The 22,224-nt window shown below is 36.2% G+C and overlaps 1 protein-coding gene across 2 annotated transcripts in view; it reads left to right on the top strand.

Moving 5' to 3' along the window:
• DET1 (light-mediated development protein 1 / deetiolated1 (DET1)) overlaps positions 1-22,224 on the top strand; it is a 63,694-nt gene that overhangs the window by 28,250 nt on the left and 13,220 nt on the right. For both annotated transcript variants that reach the window (XM_028212845.2, XM_028212847.2), the window contains 2 exons: positions 16,815-16,883; positions 17,033-17,089. In XM_028212845.2, coding sequence (XP_028068646.1) covers positions 16,815-16,883; positions 17,033-17,089 — 126 coding nt within the window. The remainder of the gene's footprint in view (positions 1-16,814; positions 16,884-17,032; positions 17,090-22,224) is intronic.

The following is a 22,224-nucleotide window of genomic DNA, read 5'->3' as shown; positions in this document are numbered from 1 at the left end:
AGATACCATATTGCATTTCCAAAAGCATTTGAACATTTCTCATAAAAATATTGCATAATCATAACATGATAGCATCGTACATCCGTTAGGACCTCGTAATATAATAATTGACCTGGGTACCAATTAGACAATCCACACCTCGGTGGCGATGGAGCTAAAAGTGGCCATGGTACATTTAGACTGAACCCCAATGGCTAGGACTATGCAAGGATGCCATTGATTAGATTTAAACAAAATATAGGATATTCAGTCATACATAAACAAAACAAGAATTTCATAAACCATGATATATCACCGAGTTTCCAAAACTAGCTTTGAAACATAACTTTACAATAATATTACTCACAAGTGGCTTGCGAACAATGAGGTTTTCTCCTTCTCCAAAGCTTAATTTACACAAAGTATAAACAAGGCATTGAAAACATTGTAACCTGCAAGTCCTTCAATTAATTCTAGTGTTTTAGTTTAGCTAAACATTTTCTAAAGGGTTTTTGGTTCCAACTCAAGTCTTTTCTAAATGTTAATCAAGTGCAAAGCATGTACCAAAGACGTACTTTGAAGGGCCTTAAATGTTCATGACTTAATGTTTCCTAATCTTTCCTTAAAGCAGCTAGTGCCTTTGTAAGCTCAAATTGAAGTCTTAATCAAGTGTTAATCATGTCCTAAATGTGCATATTGAAAAGCCATAAGTACCCTACAACAATTTCATATGTTTTGTATTAGAAAATATCATGTTTGGATGTGTTGAGTTGAAAGAAATAGGAAGAATTGAACGAAAACTAAGTTAGGAAATGAATTAGTATGAAATGGTTCAGAAGAAAGTGAGCAGTTTCACTAATTGAAACAAATCTTTCTGTATACTTGGAATTGGGATGTGAGACCAATACTATTAGAAACTAGACTTCTGGGGTTTGAATTTAGACTCAAGAATCGCTTAAAACCGAGTTCGGATGAGAGATATGCCTATTTGAAGTTGGGCTGAAATAGGGGTGCCGCACGTGCGCCGGCCTTGGCCACACGTGCCGCACGTGCAGTGGCCTGGGCCGCACGAGTAGTGGTTCATGCAGTGGCGGTTTTGGCTTTGGCTGCTCTGGATGATGGCCGCTCGAGCGCCCGTTGAGTAGAATTTTGGGTTGGTGCATGTTCTTGGTGTTCTAACTTCCTTTTCTTCACCTAAAAGCTTCAAAACATGATGTATGATGTATGATGTGCCATTTCATGAAAATATGATTCAAAGTCTATAAAAACTCATTTGAATACATGAATTCAAGATTAAACCAACCAAAAATGAGATTTGATTCAAGAACTCCACAACTTAACTTCTTTTCAAACCCTTTCTTATTTTCTTCATTTCAATCCTTCAAAACATGATGTTTAAGGCTTCAAAACATGAATTGATGTGTATTCCATAGATAAATTATATGCAACGAGTCCTAAACTTAATCAAATCAAAACATGATTTTTGTTAGTAATCTTCAATCCTATTTCCTTTTTACAAAACTTTCATCAAAACCCCAACTTAGATCCTTCAACACCTGTCCTAAGTGATTTTCTCGTTAGATCAAATCAATAACATAAGATAGAGGGTTGAATTTCTTACATTTTTGTGAATTTCTCCTAATTTTCGGAGCATAGGTTTTGTAGTTCTCTTGATTTCTTCCTCTCCTCCTTATTTTCTCTTCTTCTCTTCTTCTCTAGCTCAAGAACTCTAGAGCTCTCCTTATTCTTCTCCATCTTTCTGTATTCTTCTCTTTTATTATTTGGTTTGATTAGCTTAAGTCACTAATTGCTCCATTAGCTTAGTTAACCATGCTTAGTTATAATTAATCATGTTTAGTTCCTAATCTTCATTAGCTTAATTAATCTTGCTTGGGCTTAATTAATCTTTCTTAACTTTTGCTGATCCCGCTTCATTTTTAATTAAATACTCATTAAATTCTAATTATTAGACTAATATCATTAAGCACCTCACTTAGGGTTTCCTGAATCATCTAAGTGTTCAATATTCAAGTTCAAGATGAATTCCTTAACTCTTCAATAGTTACTAAATCTCTTGTCAAAGTTCAATGTTCAAATTCTTCTAGGCTCCTTAGGTTCTCTATTAAGCACAAACATTCCTAGTTTTGTAGCTAATGTATTCATCTTCTAAGTTGTTATCCTTACAATTCATATTTTTCTAGAACATTCTAATGTAATTAAATTAGGGCAATGGAATAGTTAATTTGACCTAAGGCATTCAATGATGGATAATGATATAATTGTAATACGTGGCATTGTTTGGGGTGTTACATGCCAGTAGCATGCAATGTAGAAAGCACCTCATTTATAGCCTGTTGCCAAAGAAGATCAGAAACAGCCTCCTTATAGGAGGTAGGCTCATAAATAAAATTAATTGAAGCCAAAAAAGAATAGAATCCAGAAGGATAACATGAGTTAGAGAAACCAAATCGATCAGGACACTTGCGAGGTCTTTAAGGATAGCGGGAACCAGTAGAAGCCTCATCATCAGTAGGCAATGGGTCCTCAATCGAAGGAGGAAGAGCAGTGGTACCTATAGATAAGTCATGCTTTTTCCAATGAACATTAGTATGAACTATCGAAGGAGGAACATTAGAAAACAAATGAGGAGGAGAGGAAGACTAAGAGGGATGATTGGAAGGAGAGTGGTTACGAACATACAAATCAAAAGAAATTTCCAAAGAGAGAGGTTACGAACCTACAAATCAAAAAGGAATATCATCCGGAAAGGGATCCAGATAAATAAGATCAGACCGAGAGACAAGCAGAAGCAGACGGGATGGAAAAGAAGGGAATATATTCTAGAAAGACCACACGACGAGAAATGTATAGACTTTTAGAAGAAGGATCATAGAAGCGGTAACTCTTTTGACCCTCACCATACCCAAGAAAGACACACATAGCAGAACGAGTAGACAACTTAGTGCATTCAACATGAGGGAGAATGACAAAACAAGTACAACCAAACACACAGAGAAAAGTAAACAGGCGGATTGCCATGTAATCGTTCAAACAGAGATATACCAGAAGTCACTTGTGAGGGATGCAATTAATAAGATCAACAACAGTAAGGATACCCTCACCCAAATGGAACTAGGAACAGAAGAGAAAAACAATAAAGAACGAGTAGTCTCCATGATATGACAGTGCTTACGTTCATCTATACCGTTTTGTTAAGGTGTTTTGGCACAAGAAAACTGCTTAAAGAGAACCATCAAATTGTAATAATTGAAGAAAACTAGTATCACGATATTCCCCACCCAAGTCACAACAAAAACATTTAATACTAGCAGAGTATTGAGTGTGACTCATGTTTGTTAGGAGAAAACAAACTTAGGGAATGATGAGACAATCATTCCCTTTAATGTTGATAATATGTAGCTTACGGCACTGGAAAACTACTTAAGAGTACCATCAAATTGTAATAACAGAAGAAAACTAGTATAACGATATTCCCCACCCAAGTCACAACGAAAACATTTAATACTATAGAGTATTGAGCGTGACTCATGTTTGTTAGGAGAAACAAACTTAGGGAATGATGAGACAATCATTCCCTTTTATATTGATAATATGTAGCTTACAAAGGAAGCCTTGAGGCACAAATAAGGAAAATACATAATATGGAAATAACAGCTAATGACAAGCTAAATAGAATAAGCAATACATAATAACCAAGACATTATTCTGATACTTCCCCTTAAGCTGGTGCGAAGATATCTGTCATGCCCAGCTTGCCAAGTACATCATGGAATGATTTGCTCTCAATTCCCTTGGTAAGAATATCTGATAGTTGTTCACCCGATTTCATAAAAGGAGTACATATAGTGCCACTGGTGAGTGTCTCCTTGATGAAGTGACGATTAATCTCAACAAGTTTTGTGCGGTCATGTTGAACTGAATTGTGAGCTATAGTAGCCTTATTACCACAGTATAGTCACATGGAGTTTGTCTGACCAATGCCCAGATCTCTTAGCACCAACTTGATCCATAAGAGCTCGCACATATCTTGTGCCATGGCTCTAAATTCCGCCTCTGCACTTGACCGGGCTACTACATTTTGTATTTTACTTTTTCAAGTAACCAAATTTCCCCCAACAAAGGTACAATAATCCAGATGTGGACCTTCTATTAGTTACTGATCTTGCCCAGTCAACATTTGTATAAGCTTCCACACAAAAATGATCATGTTTGAAAAAATAGAGACCCTTCCCAGGAGAAGATTTTAAGTACCTAAGAATCTGCATCACCATAGTCAAGTGTCTCATAAGGAGCATGTATGAACTGGCTAACCACACTAATTAAAACAACAATATTAGGACACGAATGGGATAAATAAATGAGTTTGCCCACTAGTCTCCGATAACTCTCCCTATCAACAGCCGCTTCTCCACCATTGTCACTAAGTTTTTGATTTGGCTCTAGAGGTGTCACAAGCTTTACTCCCAAGCATCCTAGTTTCTTTTAACAAGTCAAGGATATATTTCCTTTGGCAGATGAAAATCCCATCCTTGGACGGGGCAACCTCAATACCTAGGAAATATTTCAGATTTGCAAAGTATTTTATTTCAAACTTGCTTGCCATATATTGCTTCAATCGGGGAATTTACTTAATATCATCTCTTGTAAGAACTATGTCATCCATATATACAATGAGGGCAGTTGTCTTAACATGGAAGGAATGTTGAACAAACAAAGTGTGATTAGTTTGACTCTGTTTGAATCCATATTTGAGCATTGCTTGAGTAAATCTCTCAAATCAAACCCTTAGAGATTGTTTGAGACCATATAAAGCCTTCCTATGCTTGCATACTTTACCCTCTGATGATCCTCAAAGCCATGAGGAATGTCCATATACACCTCTTCTTTTAGATCACCATGTAGGAAAGCATTCTTTACATCAAACTGGTGAAGTGATCAATCCAGAGTAGCTGTAAGAGAGGAGAGTACCCTGACTGAATTCATTTTAGCAACTGGTGCAAATGTCTCTTGATAATCTATTCCATAAGTTTGTGTAAAACCCTTTGTCACTAGTCGAGCTTTGTAACACTCAATTGAACCCTGTGTTTTTTAAGGCGAAAAGCGAACTGAGACGACAAGGTCTCCTAACGCCTAAGCGCGAGGCGAGGCGAGGGCTTCATCGAATCGAGACGAGCACAAATGATATTTTTTAAAAATAAATAGTATAGATAAAAATATAAATATTTTCAAGAACTAACATACATTTATAATTTTAAATACTAAATATTTTTAAACAACACAAAATATCCAACAAATCTAACATTCTAAATACTAAATATTCATCAAAAACATCAGACATCAAACATCAAACCAATCAACCATCCCAAATAATTCTTTCCCCTTGTTCAATCAAAAATCAATGCAATGCTTTAATAATTTTTATTATTCTTTTTATTCAATAATGTGACACTTATCTTATTATTAAATTGAATTATATTTTAAATTTTAAATTTTTATTAGTACATGACATATTAAGTAGTAAGACAATGTTATAAAATTTATTAGTCTGTATAATATTTTTCAACAAAATAATTGTGCAATTAACACAGGAAAATAATTATACAATTGTAAACTCAATTTAGTAAAATTAATTGAAAAAATTTTCAGCAAAATAAATAGAAGGGAAACAGAACAAGAGTCGGGGGAGAAAAAAAAAATAGTGAATAAAAAAAACAAAAGGGAAAAAAAAAATCTACTGAGAGATGAAATAAAGGAAAGAAAAAGAAGAGAGAAGAACAAAAGATGGGAAAAAAAAATAAAAAAAGAAGACGAAGCAAGAAAGACGAAAAGAAGAGAAGAGGGAGAAGAGGGAGAAGATGAAGCAGGAAGAGAGAAGAAAAAAGTAGGAGAAGAAGATTTACCTTAGAAACGATGTCGAAGAAGAAGATGAAGTAGGACCAAGTTCATTTCTCTCCTCTCCTCTTTCTTTGCTTTTAGTCTCTCTCCTTTCGATACCCCAGAAACTAGGGTTTTACACTCAATAAATAGTAGAAAGCAATTCTAAGGTGCAATGCATGTCCACAAATAACACAAAATCAGGAAAAATGTAGGGCCCATATCTTAGAAGCAAGAAGCGACGCTTTGTTTTGCCTTGCGCTTCATCGCCTAAGCCTCGCTTCACTCGCCTCAACGTCGCCTCTCCATATCGCTTCGCTTCGAACTCTATGAAGCGCAATAGCCTCGCCTCGCCTCGCCTTGCTTCTCGCTTAGGCGAGCGCTTAGTCGTGCCGCTAACAACACTGATTGAACCATCCGCTTTGTGCTTCATAGTATCCACCCACTTACATCCCATATGTCGTTTTTCCTTAGGTAACTCAATCAATTCCCAGGTGCCATTCTTGCGGAGTGCTTTGGCATGTTTCCACTCAAGAGTAGCAAGAGCATCCTGAAAATGATTGGGTATATTAACAGAAGAAACTTTGGATACAAAGGCTCTATAAGGAGACAAATTAGAGTAGGATATAAAGTTAGAGATAGGATGTTGAGTACATGATCACACACCCTCTGGTTTAGCAATAGGAATATTAATATCAGAATACTCAGGAATATCAAGGGTTTCAGAGTTACCTGGACTCTCATCAGAAGAAGGAGATAACAATGGTGGATCAGAACTAGTTTTTTGTATCCAAGTAACTTTTTGTCTATCTTTGTCTCAAACATTGACTTTTCCTTCCTTGAGGACATTAGATTTTGTGTTGCCCACAATAGCTGGTTCATATTTTACATCCTCAACCACTTGTAATGATCTAGAAACTGAAAATCCAGGAATCTCTTCACACCAAGGCTCCCCTTGAAGGGATGACTGGGACATTGGAGAGGACAAGAAGTAAGACTGAGATTCAAAGAAGGTGACATCCATAGAGATAAATCACTTATGAGATGGAGGTTGATAACACTTATAGCCCTTTTGAGTAGGTGAATAACCCAGAAAGACACATTTAATAGAATGAGGATCTAACTTACCACGAGTAGGGGAATGGTTGTGGACAAAGCAGACACACCCAAAGGTTTAGGAGGAATGGACAACACAGACTTAGAATGTAAGAACACCTAAAGGGGAGCTTGTTTGTACAACATTTGGGTAGGAAAACGATTGATGAGATAAGCAATAGTGAGAACTGAGGGGTGTTAGTGCATAGAAACGGTCATGCAATGACTCATATCAAGAAGATGACGATTCTTGCGCTTCGTAACCCTATTTTGCTGAGGGGTGTTAGTGCAAGATGTTTGATGAATAATGCCATGGGTAGAAAAATAGCTCGCTAGACCAGAATCAATGTACTTACCCCCATTATCATATCGCAATATTTTGAGAACCGCATCAAATTGAGTACAAATCATTTGGTGGAAATTGCAAAACACAAAAAAACCTCACTTTTGTCTTTTATAAGATACACCCAGGTAGTATGAGAAAAATCATCTATAAAAGTGACAAACCATCTATGATCTTTCAAAGACATAACACGAGATGGACCCCAAACATCAGTATGAATTATGGAAAAAGGAACTACACTTTTATTAAGACTTGGAACAAAATGAGCTCTGTGCTGTTTACCAAGTTGACAAGACTCAATTAAACTCGAAGACATTATTGTTTTTAAAGCGGAAGGAAACAAATGCTCAAGTAATAAAAAAGACGGATGTCCAAGACGCCGATGCCACAACCATAGGTCTTCCTTGGTGGTGGGATACTTGATGGAATGATGTGCCGCCTTGTCTACTTGATCCAAGATATAGAGATCGTGTTTTGCTCTACCACTGCCAATCGTTCTCCGCTTGATAAGGTCCTGAAAAAGACAATGATTAGGGAAAAAGGTCACACTACAGTTCAAGTCATGAGTAAGCCGACTCAGATAAAAAAAATTAATAGAGAAATTTGGAACATGTAAGACAAAAGATAATGGTAGAGAAGGAGTGGCATGAATTAAACCCTTTCCAGAAGTAGAATAAATAATACCATCATCAATCTTAATTTTGTCTTGATCTGAAGAGGGCTTATATTCTGAGAATAAATTAGAAGACCTAGACATATGATCAGAGGCACCAGAATCAATAATCCAAGGTAAAGTCTTATGAAATAAGAAAGCACTAGTAAAAGAGGCTAAGTTACTTGAGTAAGCAAACGACGAAGAGGGTGCACTAGATGGAGTAGTGGAAGAACGACGATCAAGTAGATGGCGCAAAGCATCCTCAAACTCAGAAGAAGACATACTAGAGACATCACTACTAGATGGAACAATTGAAGAAAAGTCAGGAGTATCAGCTGCATTGGTATGATGGCACGTGGATTAAACCCACGTCCTCGAGACTGTCCTGAGCGACTCCCACGATTACTAGAGTTGTCAGCACGACCACCAGAAGGAACCCTATAAAGTTCCCAACAAGTCTCCCGAGTGTGTCTCGGTTAGCGGCAGTAATCACATAACAGATTATCATTCTCAAAAGGATTAAAGGAACTACGAGGCTAACTGATTTCATCTGTAGGAGGAGCAGAAAGTAAGGCTGAGCACTCTGTAGAAGCTGGTGGCAACATAGTAGACCGGCGACTCTCCTCATTCTGCACATAAGCAAAGGCCTCTTGAAGAGAAGAAAGAACATCCATGCCAAGAATACTACTCTGAACAAGATCAAATTCCAAGTTAAGGCCCTCCAAAAACCTGAAGACCCTTTCCTGTTCAATGAACTTACGGTAACCCACAGAATTAGTGTGTAGACCGGTTTATAATTCTGTAGATGATTAAGACGTTTCCAGCTGTTATTAGGAAAAGTAAAATATTGAAGAACAATCATCTCTTCTTGGATTGAGCGCTCAATGAAGCGACGCAATTCAATTGTTTATGAAAAATTCCCCTTCCGAGAATAAGTAGTAGCCTCAGCATCCCAAATATCCTGTGCTATATCCATAGATAAGTAGCCTTCACCAATATCAGGGACCATTGAATGGATGACCCACCCCATGATCAGAGAGTCAGTAATCTTCCATTGGGCATAACCAGAATCAGTGATACTAAGTACCTCTAATCATTCACAAATCATGAAGCGAGCAGTATACTTAGGCAAAAAATAGCAAGAGGGCCATATATTGGCCCAAGGAACCAAACAAGAGAAAGAAGGCTTACGGGTCAATCAAAACAGCGTAATAAATGTCCTAAACTACCCAAAAACATGCAAAAGAGTTAGGGCCAAATAAAGGAATCAGACCATGAAAAAAAGGTGTGTTTCGGCCCTGGGTAGGAGCGAAGGAAAATCTGTGAGTCTCAAGAATGGCCTAGAGAGCTGTCAATAGTGGCCTAGAAGGCTAGAAGAAGAGTCGACAGGGATGAAGGGTTGTTAGCAGGGCCCTAGTAGACTGGAAAAGGTGTTGACAGGGCTAGGAGGGCTATCGGCAGGCCCTAGGAGATTGAACACGGGGCCGACAGGCCTGGGAAGTGCTGAAAGAAGGGATTTCTAGGTATGAAAGGGTATGGGTGATGTTGGGTGGCTGCCGGAGTGATGGGTGATGATGTGGTGAAGCTGTGGTCCTGTTGGGTGGTGGTTTAGGAGCCTCCTGTCTCAGATACCATGTTTGTAAGGAGAAAACAAACTTAGGGAATAATGAGACAATCATTGCCTTTTATATTGATAATATGTAGCTTATAATGGAAGCCTTGAGGCACAAATAAGGAAAATACATACAAGGAAATAACAGCTAATGACAGCTAAATAGAATAAGTTATACATAATAACCAAGATATTATTCTGATAACTCATGGCACAAAAAGTAGAAAAAATAGAAGAAAATTCTTATTGATATTTTGTAGGATAAATCCAATAATGATGAGTGTAATCATTAATAAAGGACATATAGTATCTAGAACCTCCTTTGGTGGGAATAGGAGTACCACCCTACACATCAGAATGTATAAGATCAATAGGAGTAGAAGAAATAGTAATACTTTTATTAAAAGGGAAAACAATGAATTTTGCAAGTTTGCAACGACAAAATAATAGTTGAAACTAAATATTGTAAATGAAAGTGAGATATGTGACCAAGATGAGATTGGCACAAATAAAACTCAAAACACTGAGAACTAAGACGAAAAGCAGACAAATTGACCGAAGTTGCAGCAAGCGACGGAACATGAAGCTACTCAAGAACATACAACCCTCCCAACTTACGGCCACTCCCAATCTACTGTCTAGAATGAGGATCTTGCACAACATAACCAGAAGAAGAGAAATGAACATGATACCGAAGCTCACAAAAAAATAATAGAAATGAGATTTAAAGTCAATTGAGAAATGCAATAGATATCAGAAAGAGAGAGAGAGGAGATCAATCAAAATAGAACCAACTCCTGCTAACGGCATGGGAGTGCCATTAGCAATCATAACAATAGTAATGGAAGAAGGCAAAAAATAGAAGTACATAACGAAGAATCATTTGCCATGTGATGAGTAGCACTAGAGTCAAAGACCTAAGTGGACTGATAAATATTTGAAGAAGAAGAGGGACGCAAACCTAAAGACGAAGACACCAAAAGGCATTAGGTGTAGTGGCAGAGAGTAGTTTCTACATGCTATTAATCTGCTCGACAAGGGAAGTCAAAGAAGGGCTGGAATCCTCTACGGAGGGAATGATAGCTGTAGTATGTGAGTTCCAACCCTTTTGCCAAGGCACCTATGACACAAAAGAGCGACCATTACCCTTCTTCCAAGATGAAGATTGTGACACCCCAAAAATCAGGAACATCAGGGAATATATTAACAAATATATGGTTTATCTAAGGTTACTAACCAAGTAAGATCCCAGGAAGGTCGGAGGAGTCAATATAGCCTCCCTTTTAAGTTCAACGACCTTAGATAGCAAAGCTACCATGTTGACAAATCTTGACAAAGTATTAACACAAGACCTCCATGAGTTGACGGAGTATAAGGATAGGTTACAAATAATATATATAATAATTACAAAATCATATCTTAAATACAATAAGTGATTAATCACTTACAATCTCAAAACGTGTTTACAAAACTAGTTCCTAACTCTTATAGGGTGGTTATACGTCTTCAAATGCTTCAGTTTTGCCTTTGACTGGTCTAACAATCTTCAATACCTGGCATGACACGCCATGAGCTTTGAATGCCCAGTAAACGCACACACACCCTGTCTTTTTTTCCTAATCCAATACACCATCACAATTATAACAAGCAAGTAATGAAGTATGATAATCATTCAATTATAAAGGATTACAAGGTTAGATGTTAGTAATCTAGAAATACCCCAAAGAGATTTCATCATTCAAACCGCAAGAATTGGACACGAGACTATTTGGAACTCCCCTTTTTGTTGCTTTGCAGACCTTACCATGGATGCCCGCAACGGTTACATACTGCGTAGCGCCATCGGTGGACTTGAAAAGGGACGGCGAAAAGAAAAAAAGGTTTTATCATCTCGAATCCAACCTTATCTCACCAAATCAAATCATTGCAAAGAGTCCAAATATGTCCGTTCCATTCTAGGGTTTGCGCGATAACTGCTTGCGCAAGACTTAACTTTTAATTAGGGAGCACATCCCATCAATCCATACATAACACATTATCATCTCTTCATTATTCAAGTGATCGAAAATCCAATACCACCCAATTTAGGTTTCCGTTGAGTTAGATGTCTTAAATTAAAGTTAGAACAACTTAACAAGATAGTAATATCCACATAAGCATGAGCATTATCAAATGAAGAAGATAAGGAACGTAATCATAACACATGCAATATCATTCCAAGACATGATCATTTACTAATAAGCATATTCTTGAAGACAAGAGCTTAGAATACCAATGCAAAACTAAATTTCTAGATTCAGTACCATTTAAAGATTAAAATCAAAAGGACCATTTCAGATTTTTCCCGAGCCTGGCCTTCCTATGGTTCGTAGAGAATTTTATCTAGTTTGCATAACTTTTTCGGAAATGGAATAGCTCTTCTAGATTTTTAGTTATTTAAGAAACACTCCAGCGCTGTCTAGATTCGTCAACCATTACAAAAATTAAATTTTCTTTCAAACCGCTCCATCTTTTTCAATGAAATCAATTTTCCTTGAAAGCTAACTCTTTCAGGAAGTTTTTGACATAAAACCGAGGTCCAGGAGATTTTTCTACATTTTTCTAGAATTTTTGAAAGTTAGCTGTAAAACAGATTTTTCATGCATAATACTCAAAATAAGAAGATTGGTGAGAAAAGAGGCCAACTAAGGGAATTTTTCACTTCTTTTGTGATGAAAACATACTAAATAATGTATCAATAACTCAGATTTTTAGAGTGATGGTATGCTTTTGGAAATAATGTGAGATGTGGGAAGAAAATGTAGTTTTGCATCTATTAAGGGGAAATATGAATAGAAGAAGCATCAAAGCCCAATTCATCAATTTTGAACACATGAACACCATTACAACACATCTGAAAATATGATTTTAAATCTCTACTAACATGTATTTGAAAAAGGAAAATATAAGGAGAGATGGTGATGTGGCTTACTTGAGGCTTGGTTGAATTGCTAACAAAACTCTCTCACTCCTTTCCTTCACCAAGCTCAACTCTCTTGCCCTCTCTTTCCTCTCAGCTGAATATGTAAGTGTGAGTGTGTTTTGTGCTCAAAAGTGTAGAGAGAATTGGTGTATTTATATCAAAATTGGTGTAAAAGATCCAAATTGCCGTTTGGTTGGAAATGGATCGGATATTTAGATTTAGTTTGAATTCAATGGAATGTAGGATGATTATGAGGCCTAATTGTGTACCAAAACATGATCTAGTTAAGGTTAAGGCTTAAGTAAACTAACTTGGTTACAAGTACAAGACATATACATAATGCATTTGTACCGTCAAATATTCAAAATCAAGCAATTTGTCTCCAAAGTACATATATATATATATATATATATATTCAAGAGGGTGGCCGGCCCATGTGGAGTGGATTTGAGGGGATTTTTCCTTGATTTATGTGTACAAATGGTATTTAATTGGAAGATATTTGTGTACAAAAAGAACTGAATATGATTAAAGGTACGTAATATGTATATAATGGTACTAGTTTGGGGTCAATGTGATTGAAGAAAAATATGAGGGCTAAAATCTTAGTTTATGAATTTGAACATTTAATTAAGTGTAGTATTTAATTTAATTAAGATTTGAAAATTCAATTTCGGTTAAAGTTTCTTTATTTTAGATTAAACGGTGAATCATACTTGGAACCGGAAACCTAGGATTTTTGTGTGTAAAATATAATTAGAAAATTAATTTAATTATTATTAGGGTTTTGGAAATGATTCCTGAGCTCTGGGTTTAATCAGGGTTTTCGAGTTTTCGGTTGGCGCTCATGTTTGACTCTATAACTAGAATTGAAGACAAATAGGGATTTGAGTCTCTTATTGAAATAATTCAAAAGTCAAGGACTTAATAGGTTTTACCAAGCTTAGGGGCCTCACAACCTACTCCGCTTAAATAAATTTCGTCCCCAACATTTCATTCTTCATGTCTTGAAATGTTGTAGGTAATTGGTCCGCATTGCATACCTGTACTCTTGGGTAGATTCTGTCAACGTATATTAATCAGCCGGATCATCTACGTCTCTTAAGTTCTTCTCTCTGTTGTCCAAAGCCACCATTGGTCTCGTTTTAATAATGGCGTTTTGAATCGAAATTCTCCCCAATTAATGGCGTAAGGAGATGCGTTATTCTTCCGTGTTTTTTGAAAATTCTGAGCCATTCGTTGTTGCTTTAGTGTGAGGGCTTGTATTGCCAAATTCCCGATTTGGTAATCTATACTTTTGTTAAGAATTGATTCCTTGGTAATTTGCTGATGCCATTGCATTTGTCGATTTGTTGAATCATAACTAATCTATCCCCCTTAAATAATAAAAGTGTTCCATTGGATGGGTGACTCATCTCCTTCTTTTGTTTACTATCGATAATTGCTAAGGTACGAGTAACAAGTCTATTTCTAAGATGAGGTCGGAGTCGGATATCTTCATGCCTCATAAATTGCACGAATAATTCCTATGACCTAACATGAAGGAATGCAACGAACAAAATGTGTATCCAAAAGTTCTAAGATTGGATTGATTAAATAAAGGAAATTTACACCATCTACGTTTAGGTTACAAAAAGTCAGTCCAAAAGAGTTCTAACTGCTTAGTTACATTCTTCTAGGTTAACCAAGGCTCATATTGCAGTTCCTCGGATCCGTATGTGTTGTATTTCTCGCTCTCAGGGTACTGCGTAGTGAGGTCTTCGTCTTCTTCTCCATGTAGTGCAAATATTCTGCCAGTTAGCCTCTGATTATTATTGAGCCTAGGTCTCTTGTTGCCTCCTTCCCTCTGGTATTGTTGACTGGCTGGTCCTAGCTTGTTCTTCCATGGCTTCTACCCGTCAATCCCTTGTGAGTTTGCTTTTGTACCTTCTCCTTGATTTCTTTATTGGATGAGTTGGGGACACTCATTCTTCTTGTGCCCTAGTTGCTAGCAATATTAACACTAGATCGGCCAAGCTGATCTTGCTTGGAAGCTTTCCTTCTGGTACTGCTGTTGTGGTTGTTGTAGTTGCGGTGCCCTAGAGTACGGTTTTTGTACTGAGGTCAATAGCTGTAATATGAGATTATTCTGAAGCACACCCAGAATCAGTCCGACATTATCTGTGCATGAAAAGGTTGAAATCGATGGGTTACGGAGCAAATAGAGGCCCGAACTGGAACAGAGCAGCAAGGAATCAATTGGAGAAGATAGAAGTTGATGGGTACAGTCGAATACTTGCTGCCGAACAATGAGAGATGTAAACTGATGTCAAGAGAAGAGAGAGGTGCAAACTGGGTACCACTAGAGCACTTGGCTGCTAGTGTCATTGGCGGTAAGCCTCTGATAATGTGACACAAAGTGAAACAAAATAACGTATTGTATTATTGAAGCATAAAAAACAAGGTTACAAAGGGAGATATATATAACTAAGCTAAGCAAACCCTTAAAAAGACCAAAGACTGCACTACCTTTAATAATAAATAATATTATCATAATACATATGCTTAACACATAGGATTGTACCTTGTCATTCTTTTTAGAAATCTTTTGAGGACTGGTGGGGGTAGTTGTAACATTCTAAGGTTGGGAAGGCTTTAGGTTTATGAAGAACTTTAAAATGGTTAAGTTAAAATTTTGGAACAAGGAAGTCTTTGGAGATTTAAGAAACATAAAAATTGAGATTTCCAAAAGGATTGATGAGTTGGATAGTTTAGAGTTGAGGGGATCACTTGATGGGTTTCCTAGCAAAGTGAGGGTGGAGTTGAGAGTTGGGGACAACTTGTGAGAAACATTACCAATCTTAGTACTCTCGGTGGGTTTCCTAGCAAAGTGAGGGTGGAGTTGAGAGTTGGGGACAACTTGTGAGAAACATTACCAATCTTAGTACTCTCGGCCAGTTGAAATTCATGCTGTGCATGTCCTTATTCAATTTGTTGCTGTTCCTCATTTTGTCCACTGTACTGCCATTTGTACCATTCGTACCATTCGTTATCTTTGTGGTATACTGACTCATCCTTGACTTCTACCTTTATCTTCACTGCTTCAGCTCATGGTTTAGTGATGCCAATTGGCAAGTGATGTTACCAATCAGCATTCTATTAACAACTTTTGGGTTTTTCTTAAGACTCACTCATTTCTTGGAGAAACAAAAATCCCTCTCTTCCTTCCTTGCTTGGGGCAGAACTAGTAATCTCATCCTAGGGCTAAACTGAAGTACTATGTCTGGAGTGTTGTCTATTCATCTCTATTGAGATGTCTGGAGTGCTATTTAGATCACTAGTAATTATAATTCCTTGAGTGCACTAACCCTCGTCATTCTCTGGATGGGATGCTCACTCTTCTTGAGTGCACTAATTGTCACCAACCTTTTTGACAAAATCTCATGTGAATTTGGAATTCTGTTGATAAGTCCTCAGTTCATGATCCATTTGACTTCGAGAAATGCATTATAAAATTTTAAATTTCTAGTTTGGTATCTTATTGTTATTGTATATGTTGTTTTGTTTACCTCATGTGTATAAACTTCTCTTTTTCCCTAATTAGTGGATGACACCTTATATCGGTTTGTTTGTTTATAACAACTCCAAACTTGTCAAAATGCCTTGAACAGTTCACTTGGTAATGAACCCAAGTGTCATTCCCCAAAAATTAGTCCTTTAGTCCAAAGCATGGTCCTCCAGTCTTGGAAACCTTCTGGATAGGCAAATTGAATATTCAGGTTGCTTGTTAAATAGACTTCAACACTGAAAAGTAAATACTATGTTCTCTGACCATTTCTATTTATCTTTGATTTACTGTGACAACAAATTCTTTGAACTAAATTTTATACAATATTCCACAACCCTTCTCTGTGGTTGCTGTTTTTGCATGGTTTGCAGTCCTTATTCAGATTGTCCCGGTTGTTTTTTTGTAAAGGTCATTCTTGATAGATGTGTACTCTGTAAAGCACATTCTGAGTGCTTAAATTTTTGTTCAATCAACACACCATTTTCCTGTAATGGTAGCTATAATTGGCCTTTTATTCCTAATTTGGCATATCACACATTGAATTTCATAGTTTTTTTGCTATTTCTTCTTAAAGTTTCTTTCCATTAATGGGTGGTAAATTCAAGTTCTTTTTAGCGATTGATTTTATTTTATTTTTTATAATAATCTGAATTTTTAGATGTGTCACACCTTATTTGGTTTATCGGATTTCCTTGTCTTGATTGCTTTGTTTTCTTGTTTAACCAGAGAATCCAATGCCTGAAGAAGAAGTTTTACTTCCATTTTCAAGATTATGTTGATTTGATTATTTGGAAGGTAGGGTTCTGACTTTAGCTTTTCTGCATCTTTTTTGAGCTTTGACCCTTACATAAAAATGTCAATTTGTGGCTTGATATCTGTCAATTTATTCAAGCCTGCTTATCCTTATCAGATAGGGGAGTGAATTGTTTATCCATTTGGGACAGGTACAATTTTTAGACCGGCATCATCTACTAATCAAGTTTGGCAGTGTTGATGGAGGGGTGAGGTTTCTTCTTTGCCTTCATTCCCTCGCATTCTTTTGTGTTTGTTTTTTTCTTTTAATTTTCCTTTTTGGCTTTTATTTTTTTGTATTTTATTTTTTATTCTTTTGTTTGTTTTTAATTATTAATTTTATTTGGATTTCACTTAAGCTTGAGGGTTATATGACATTGACTTGTCAGAGGGCGTAGGAGAACTAGCCTAAGTATGAGAGCATTTCTAGCTATAGGAGAGCAGAGTTATAGAAATTGAAGTCTTGATGGGGATCACTTGCGGAGGCCCAAAGATTCATTGCACTTATGTGAGACAGGCTTGGAGACTCAAGTTTAATTTATTTTGAAATATTTAACTAGGGAATTAGAAATAATTTTTTTGTATTTTTGGTTATATGGGATTTGTTTCCTTTTTAGTTGGACTATAAATATGGGGATGATTGTTAATTGAGGACAACTTCAATATTGAACACAAAAAATTGAAAGTTAGATTTTATTGTTTTAGGGTTTTCTTCTACTTTGCTGGGGTGTTTTTTTTTTTTTCTTTCTTTGTCAGCCGGCCATCTGGCATTAAGTGGTGTCAGTGCGAACTCCAATCCGTTGTTACCGCTTCATCAGAGTTTCCTTTGATCCAAACATCAACTTGACATCTCCTTGCATAGTTACTTTCACCATCAGCTTTGTTACACAGCCTTGTTCCCACAAAGACAGTCACTGTGACACCACTTGTCATCGGCCAGAGCCATCACCGACAACGCTTTGTCGATTTCATCATCACCACTGATTTTCAATGCCTCCATCCAATGTCTATCTCACCGGAATCCATCATCCCTTACAGCAGTTACCATCATTGGTTACTGTTGAAGAGTCCTTTTCCGTTGTCGACCCTTGCCTAAGCCTCATAATTATTGACCCTCTGCAGAGTCTCGCTACTCCGTCACCGTAAGTTTCTTCGTCAGTTGGAGTTGTCCAGCGTTGTTCAAGGATAACGACTAAAGAGGGAGAAGCACTGTTAGGGTTTCAAAACCCTTTGACCCATCTCATATTTTTTCCAAAACCACTCACAACCCTAATTCAACCAACTTCTAACCCAAATAAACCCAGCCCTATCCTTATATAAGCAAGATCAGCCCACCTACCTTAGGTAAGCCCATGTATCCGTAAACAGCCCATCTGCAACTCAAGCAACCATATAACAGCCCTTAACTACAGCCTGTTCAATATATTCCACTGTACCTCTCCTAGTCTAAAACTCCTGGCCCAACCAACCCATTAATCCAGCCTACACTTGAGTTATTTCACTGATCGTTTAACCAGCCCAAAACCCAACTATCAGCTCATAACCTTTAAGTGCAGCTCACCTGCACTGAGTCCAGAACTCCATAATCAGCCCAATAATCAACCCAGCCATTGTCTTAAACACAGTATACTTTAAACCTAGTGCCTACCCATTCCACCTTTATAACCAACACTTGCTTAACCTAGGCCAATCCAGCCCAATACCCCACCCACACATACAGCGACCAGTCTATACCTGCAGCCCCCAAAACCACACTCAGCAGTGAAAAAAAAAAAAAAAAAAAAGCAGCTTCATATACAGTCTTGCACTTTAGTTGGCTCCTTTTTGCTTCACAACGTATGTTTTCTTTGCATTTTGAAAATTGGATTAACTCATTTATCTTTTGTTTTCAAGTGGATTTTGTAAATTAGGTCATGTCCCTTTCGTTCCTTTCCCATCTTTTTATTTCACATTTCCAAAAGAAAAAAAAAAAACTGTCTTATCTTTTTTTGTTCTTCACATCTTTTTGTGTTACATAGTCATTTTCATCGCAATTAATTCCTTTTGTGAACACGAAACATTGGCAATGATTTCATTGTTTAGTGCAATTTAGAGTCAAAATATCAGCAAAGCATACACTAATCTTTCTCCTTTCCCCACCATGACCATCCGTGATTTGTCCAACCAACAAGCTTCATTAGACCATAGGGTCCATACCTTGGAAAACATTATGATAACCAAACCAAACCAAACCAAACCAAGCCTTAAGTCCCATTAAATGGGGTCGGCTACATGAATCCTTCTTCTCCACGCGGCCTTATCAAAGGCCATTTCGTTAGTCAAATTAAGTAGATCCATATCTCTGTTTACAACGCTAACCAACGTTAATTTAGGCCTACCTTGTCCCCTAACACTTCCATCTACCGTTAAAGCATCGATCTCTTCACTATTGTCTCTGTTGGTCTCCGTTGAATATGACCAAACCAACTCAATCGATTCTCTCTTAACTTATCTTCTATCGGTGCTACTCCTACCCATTCCCGAATACACTCATTCCTAATTCTGTCTTGTCTAGTCTTGCCACACATCCACCTTAACATTCTCATCTCAGCCACTCATCTTATCTACATGTTGTTTCTTGGTTGCCCAACACTCCATCCCATACAACATTGTTGGTCTAATAGCCGTTTTATAGAACTTACCTGTAAGTCTAGTGGGTATTCGTCTATCGTACAGTACCCCAGACGCACTTTTTCACTTACACCTTCCCGTCTTGATCCTATAGGCCACATTCATATCAATCTCCCCCGCTGTTGTGATAATCGACCTTAAATAACGAAAATGTTCACTCTTAGGCAGTTCTTGATTCTCAATCTTCACTTCTCCTCTGCTTTCATTATTACTGTTACTAAATTTACACTCCATGTACTCTGTTTTAGTTCTTATCCGGAATTCTTTGGATTCAAGAGTTTTTTTCCAAATCTCTGAATCCTTTGGAAAACATTATGATCACTACCCAAAATTCAATGACCTCTTTCTAGGACAAAATGAACACTATGCACACCATTGTAATTGATATAAAAAAAATATGATGCAAAGTACATGAAAACTAATTTGAATGCATGAATTCAATATTTAAACCAACCAAAAACAAGATTCAATCCAAGAACTTCCCAACTTTGCTTCTTTTCGAACCCTCCCTCATTTTCTTCATTCCAATCCTTCAAAGCATGATATTTGAGACTTCAAATCATGAATAGATAATGTGTGTTTTGTAGGAAAACATTTATATGCAATGAATTCAAGGTAAAAACAAATCAAAACATAGTTAAACAAATCAAAACATAGTTTTTCTTAGAAGTCTTTAATGCTATTTCCTTTTTCCAAACTTTCATCAAAACTCCAACTTTGATCCTTCAAAACCCATCCTAAGTGATTTTCTAGCTAGATCAAATCAATAACATAAGAAAGAGGGTTGAATATCTTATCTTTTTGTGAATTTCTCCTAATTTTCCAAACCTAGGATTTGTTGTTCTTTGATCTTCTCCCGTTTTCCTCATTTTCTCTGAAGAACTCAAGGACTCGAGCTCTCTCTCTATTCTTCTCCATCTTTCTCAATTTTTCTCTCTCTCTCTTTTTATTTTTTTATTTTTTTATTTTTTAAATTTTTTTGTTTTTGTTTTTTATTTGATGTAATATTTGATTAATTGTCTCATTAGCTTAATTAACCATGCTTAGTTCTAATTAACCATACTTATTAGTCCTTAATCTTCATTAGTTTAATTAATCCTACTTAGACTTTAGTTAATCCTACTTAAATTTTGCTAATCCTGCTTAATTTTTAATTAAGAACTCATTAAACTCTACTTGTTAGGCTAGATCATTAAGCTCCTCACTTAGGGCTTCTTGAATCATCTAAATATTCAATATTCGAGTTCAATATGAATTCTCTAACTCTTCAATACTTACTAAATCTCTTGTCAAAGTTCCATGTTCAAATTCTTCTAGGCTCCTTTGGTTCTCTATCAAGCACAAACATTCTTAAGTTTTCTAGCTAATGTATTCATCTTCTAAGTTGTTATCCGAACAATTCATATTTTTATCTCTAGAACATTGTATGGTAATTAAATTAGGTATTTGTAAGATGAGATAGATAGTCAATGGAATAGTTAATTTGACCTAAGGTATTCAAAAATTGATAATGATATAGTTATAGTGTGTGGCTTTCTTTAGGGTGCCGCACTCAGAGTTTATTCATGTCAACAGTTCTATTTTTCTGCTTGCATGGTTCTTTGATTTCAAAATCCTGAAGTGTGCCTTCCATGAGATTTGAAGACTTATTGCATACATATTGTTGTATTTTGCTTTATTTTGTTGAAATGGAAAATATGAGGAAAGGGTTTTTGGACTTCAAATGTTAAAAAGTGTGCACCTAGCAATATTTCATGATCTTTGATGTAAATATCATGTTGATTAACTCACTTTCGCAAAGTTGGAAAAAATTGACATATATGAAATTTGGGGAAAATTAGTTAGTTGGGTTGCTTAGTTTTAAATGTCTTAGCTTAAAAGATGACATGTTTTAGGGTTTGTTTGGTATTTTTGAGGCATTTTAATTTTTAGTTTTACAAGTTTAATGATTTATTGTGATTATTTCATACCTTATTATGTTGGACTATTTGAATTATTTGATGAGTTTTGGGATAACTAGGGCAAAATGGGCATTTTTGGTTTAAAATGGATTAATATATGATTGTATCACTTATTAGGTTTGAAATGGTGAATTTAATAAGGGTAAATTGGTAAATTTGACCCTTAGATATAAATTGGTAATTTTGATCTTTTAGGAACAAAATGGTAATTTTGTACTTGTAGGATTTTCTATATTATTAGCCGTTGAGGGCATTTTGGTAAAATGTCTATGAAGAGTAAATTGATAAAGGGTAATTCTATTTGCACATCATAAAAAATTTCAGTACACACCAAGTATATTACTCGGATATAAATTTCTGAAAAAATTCAAATGTTTAGACATAAATTTATTTAAATGATTTTTATTATATTATTTAGTATTAATTAGGAAGTTTGTTTTTATTTAGTATTTAATTAGGATTTCATTTTAGTTAGGAGTTTTATTTGCTTCCTTATTTTATTAGGATTTTTTTTTTTTCCCTATTTTGCATCAGGGTTTAGCCCTATAAGTATTGGGTTTCTGCATTGGAATAAACAACTTTGAATCAATAAAAATATTGAGAGTTTTATTTTGTCATTTTAGGGTTTATTTTGTTCTTCTGTTTTCGTTTTTCTTTGGTGTAATTGTTCTTGTTCACTCTCATCATACATCACACGATAACCCAACCTTGTC

Source organism: Camellia sinensis, chromosome 13, assembly GCF_055761805.1.
Source record: "Camellia sinensis isolate YWXY chromosome 13, ASM5576180v1, whole genome shotgun sequence".
Classification (NCBI taxonomy): domain Eukaryota; kingdom Viridiplantae; phylum Streptophyta; class Magnoliopsida; order Ericales; family Theaceae; genus Camellia; species Camellia sinensis.
The sequence above is the reverse complement of the archived record's forward strand: the minus strand, read 5'-3'. Positions and strand labels throughout refer to the sequence as shown.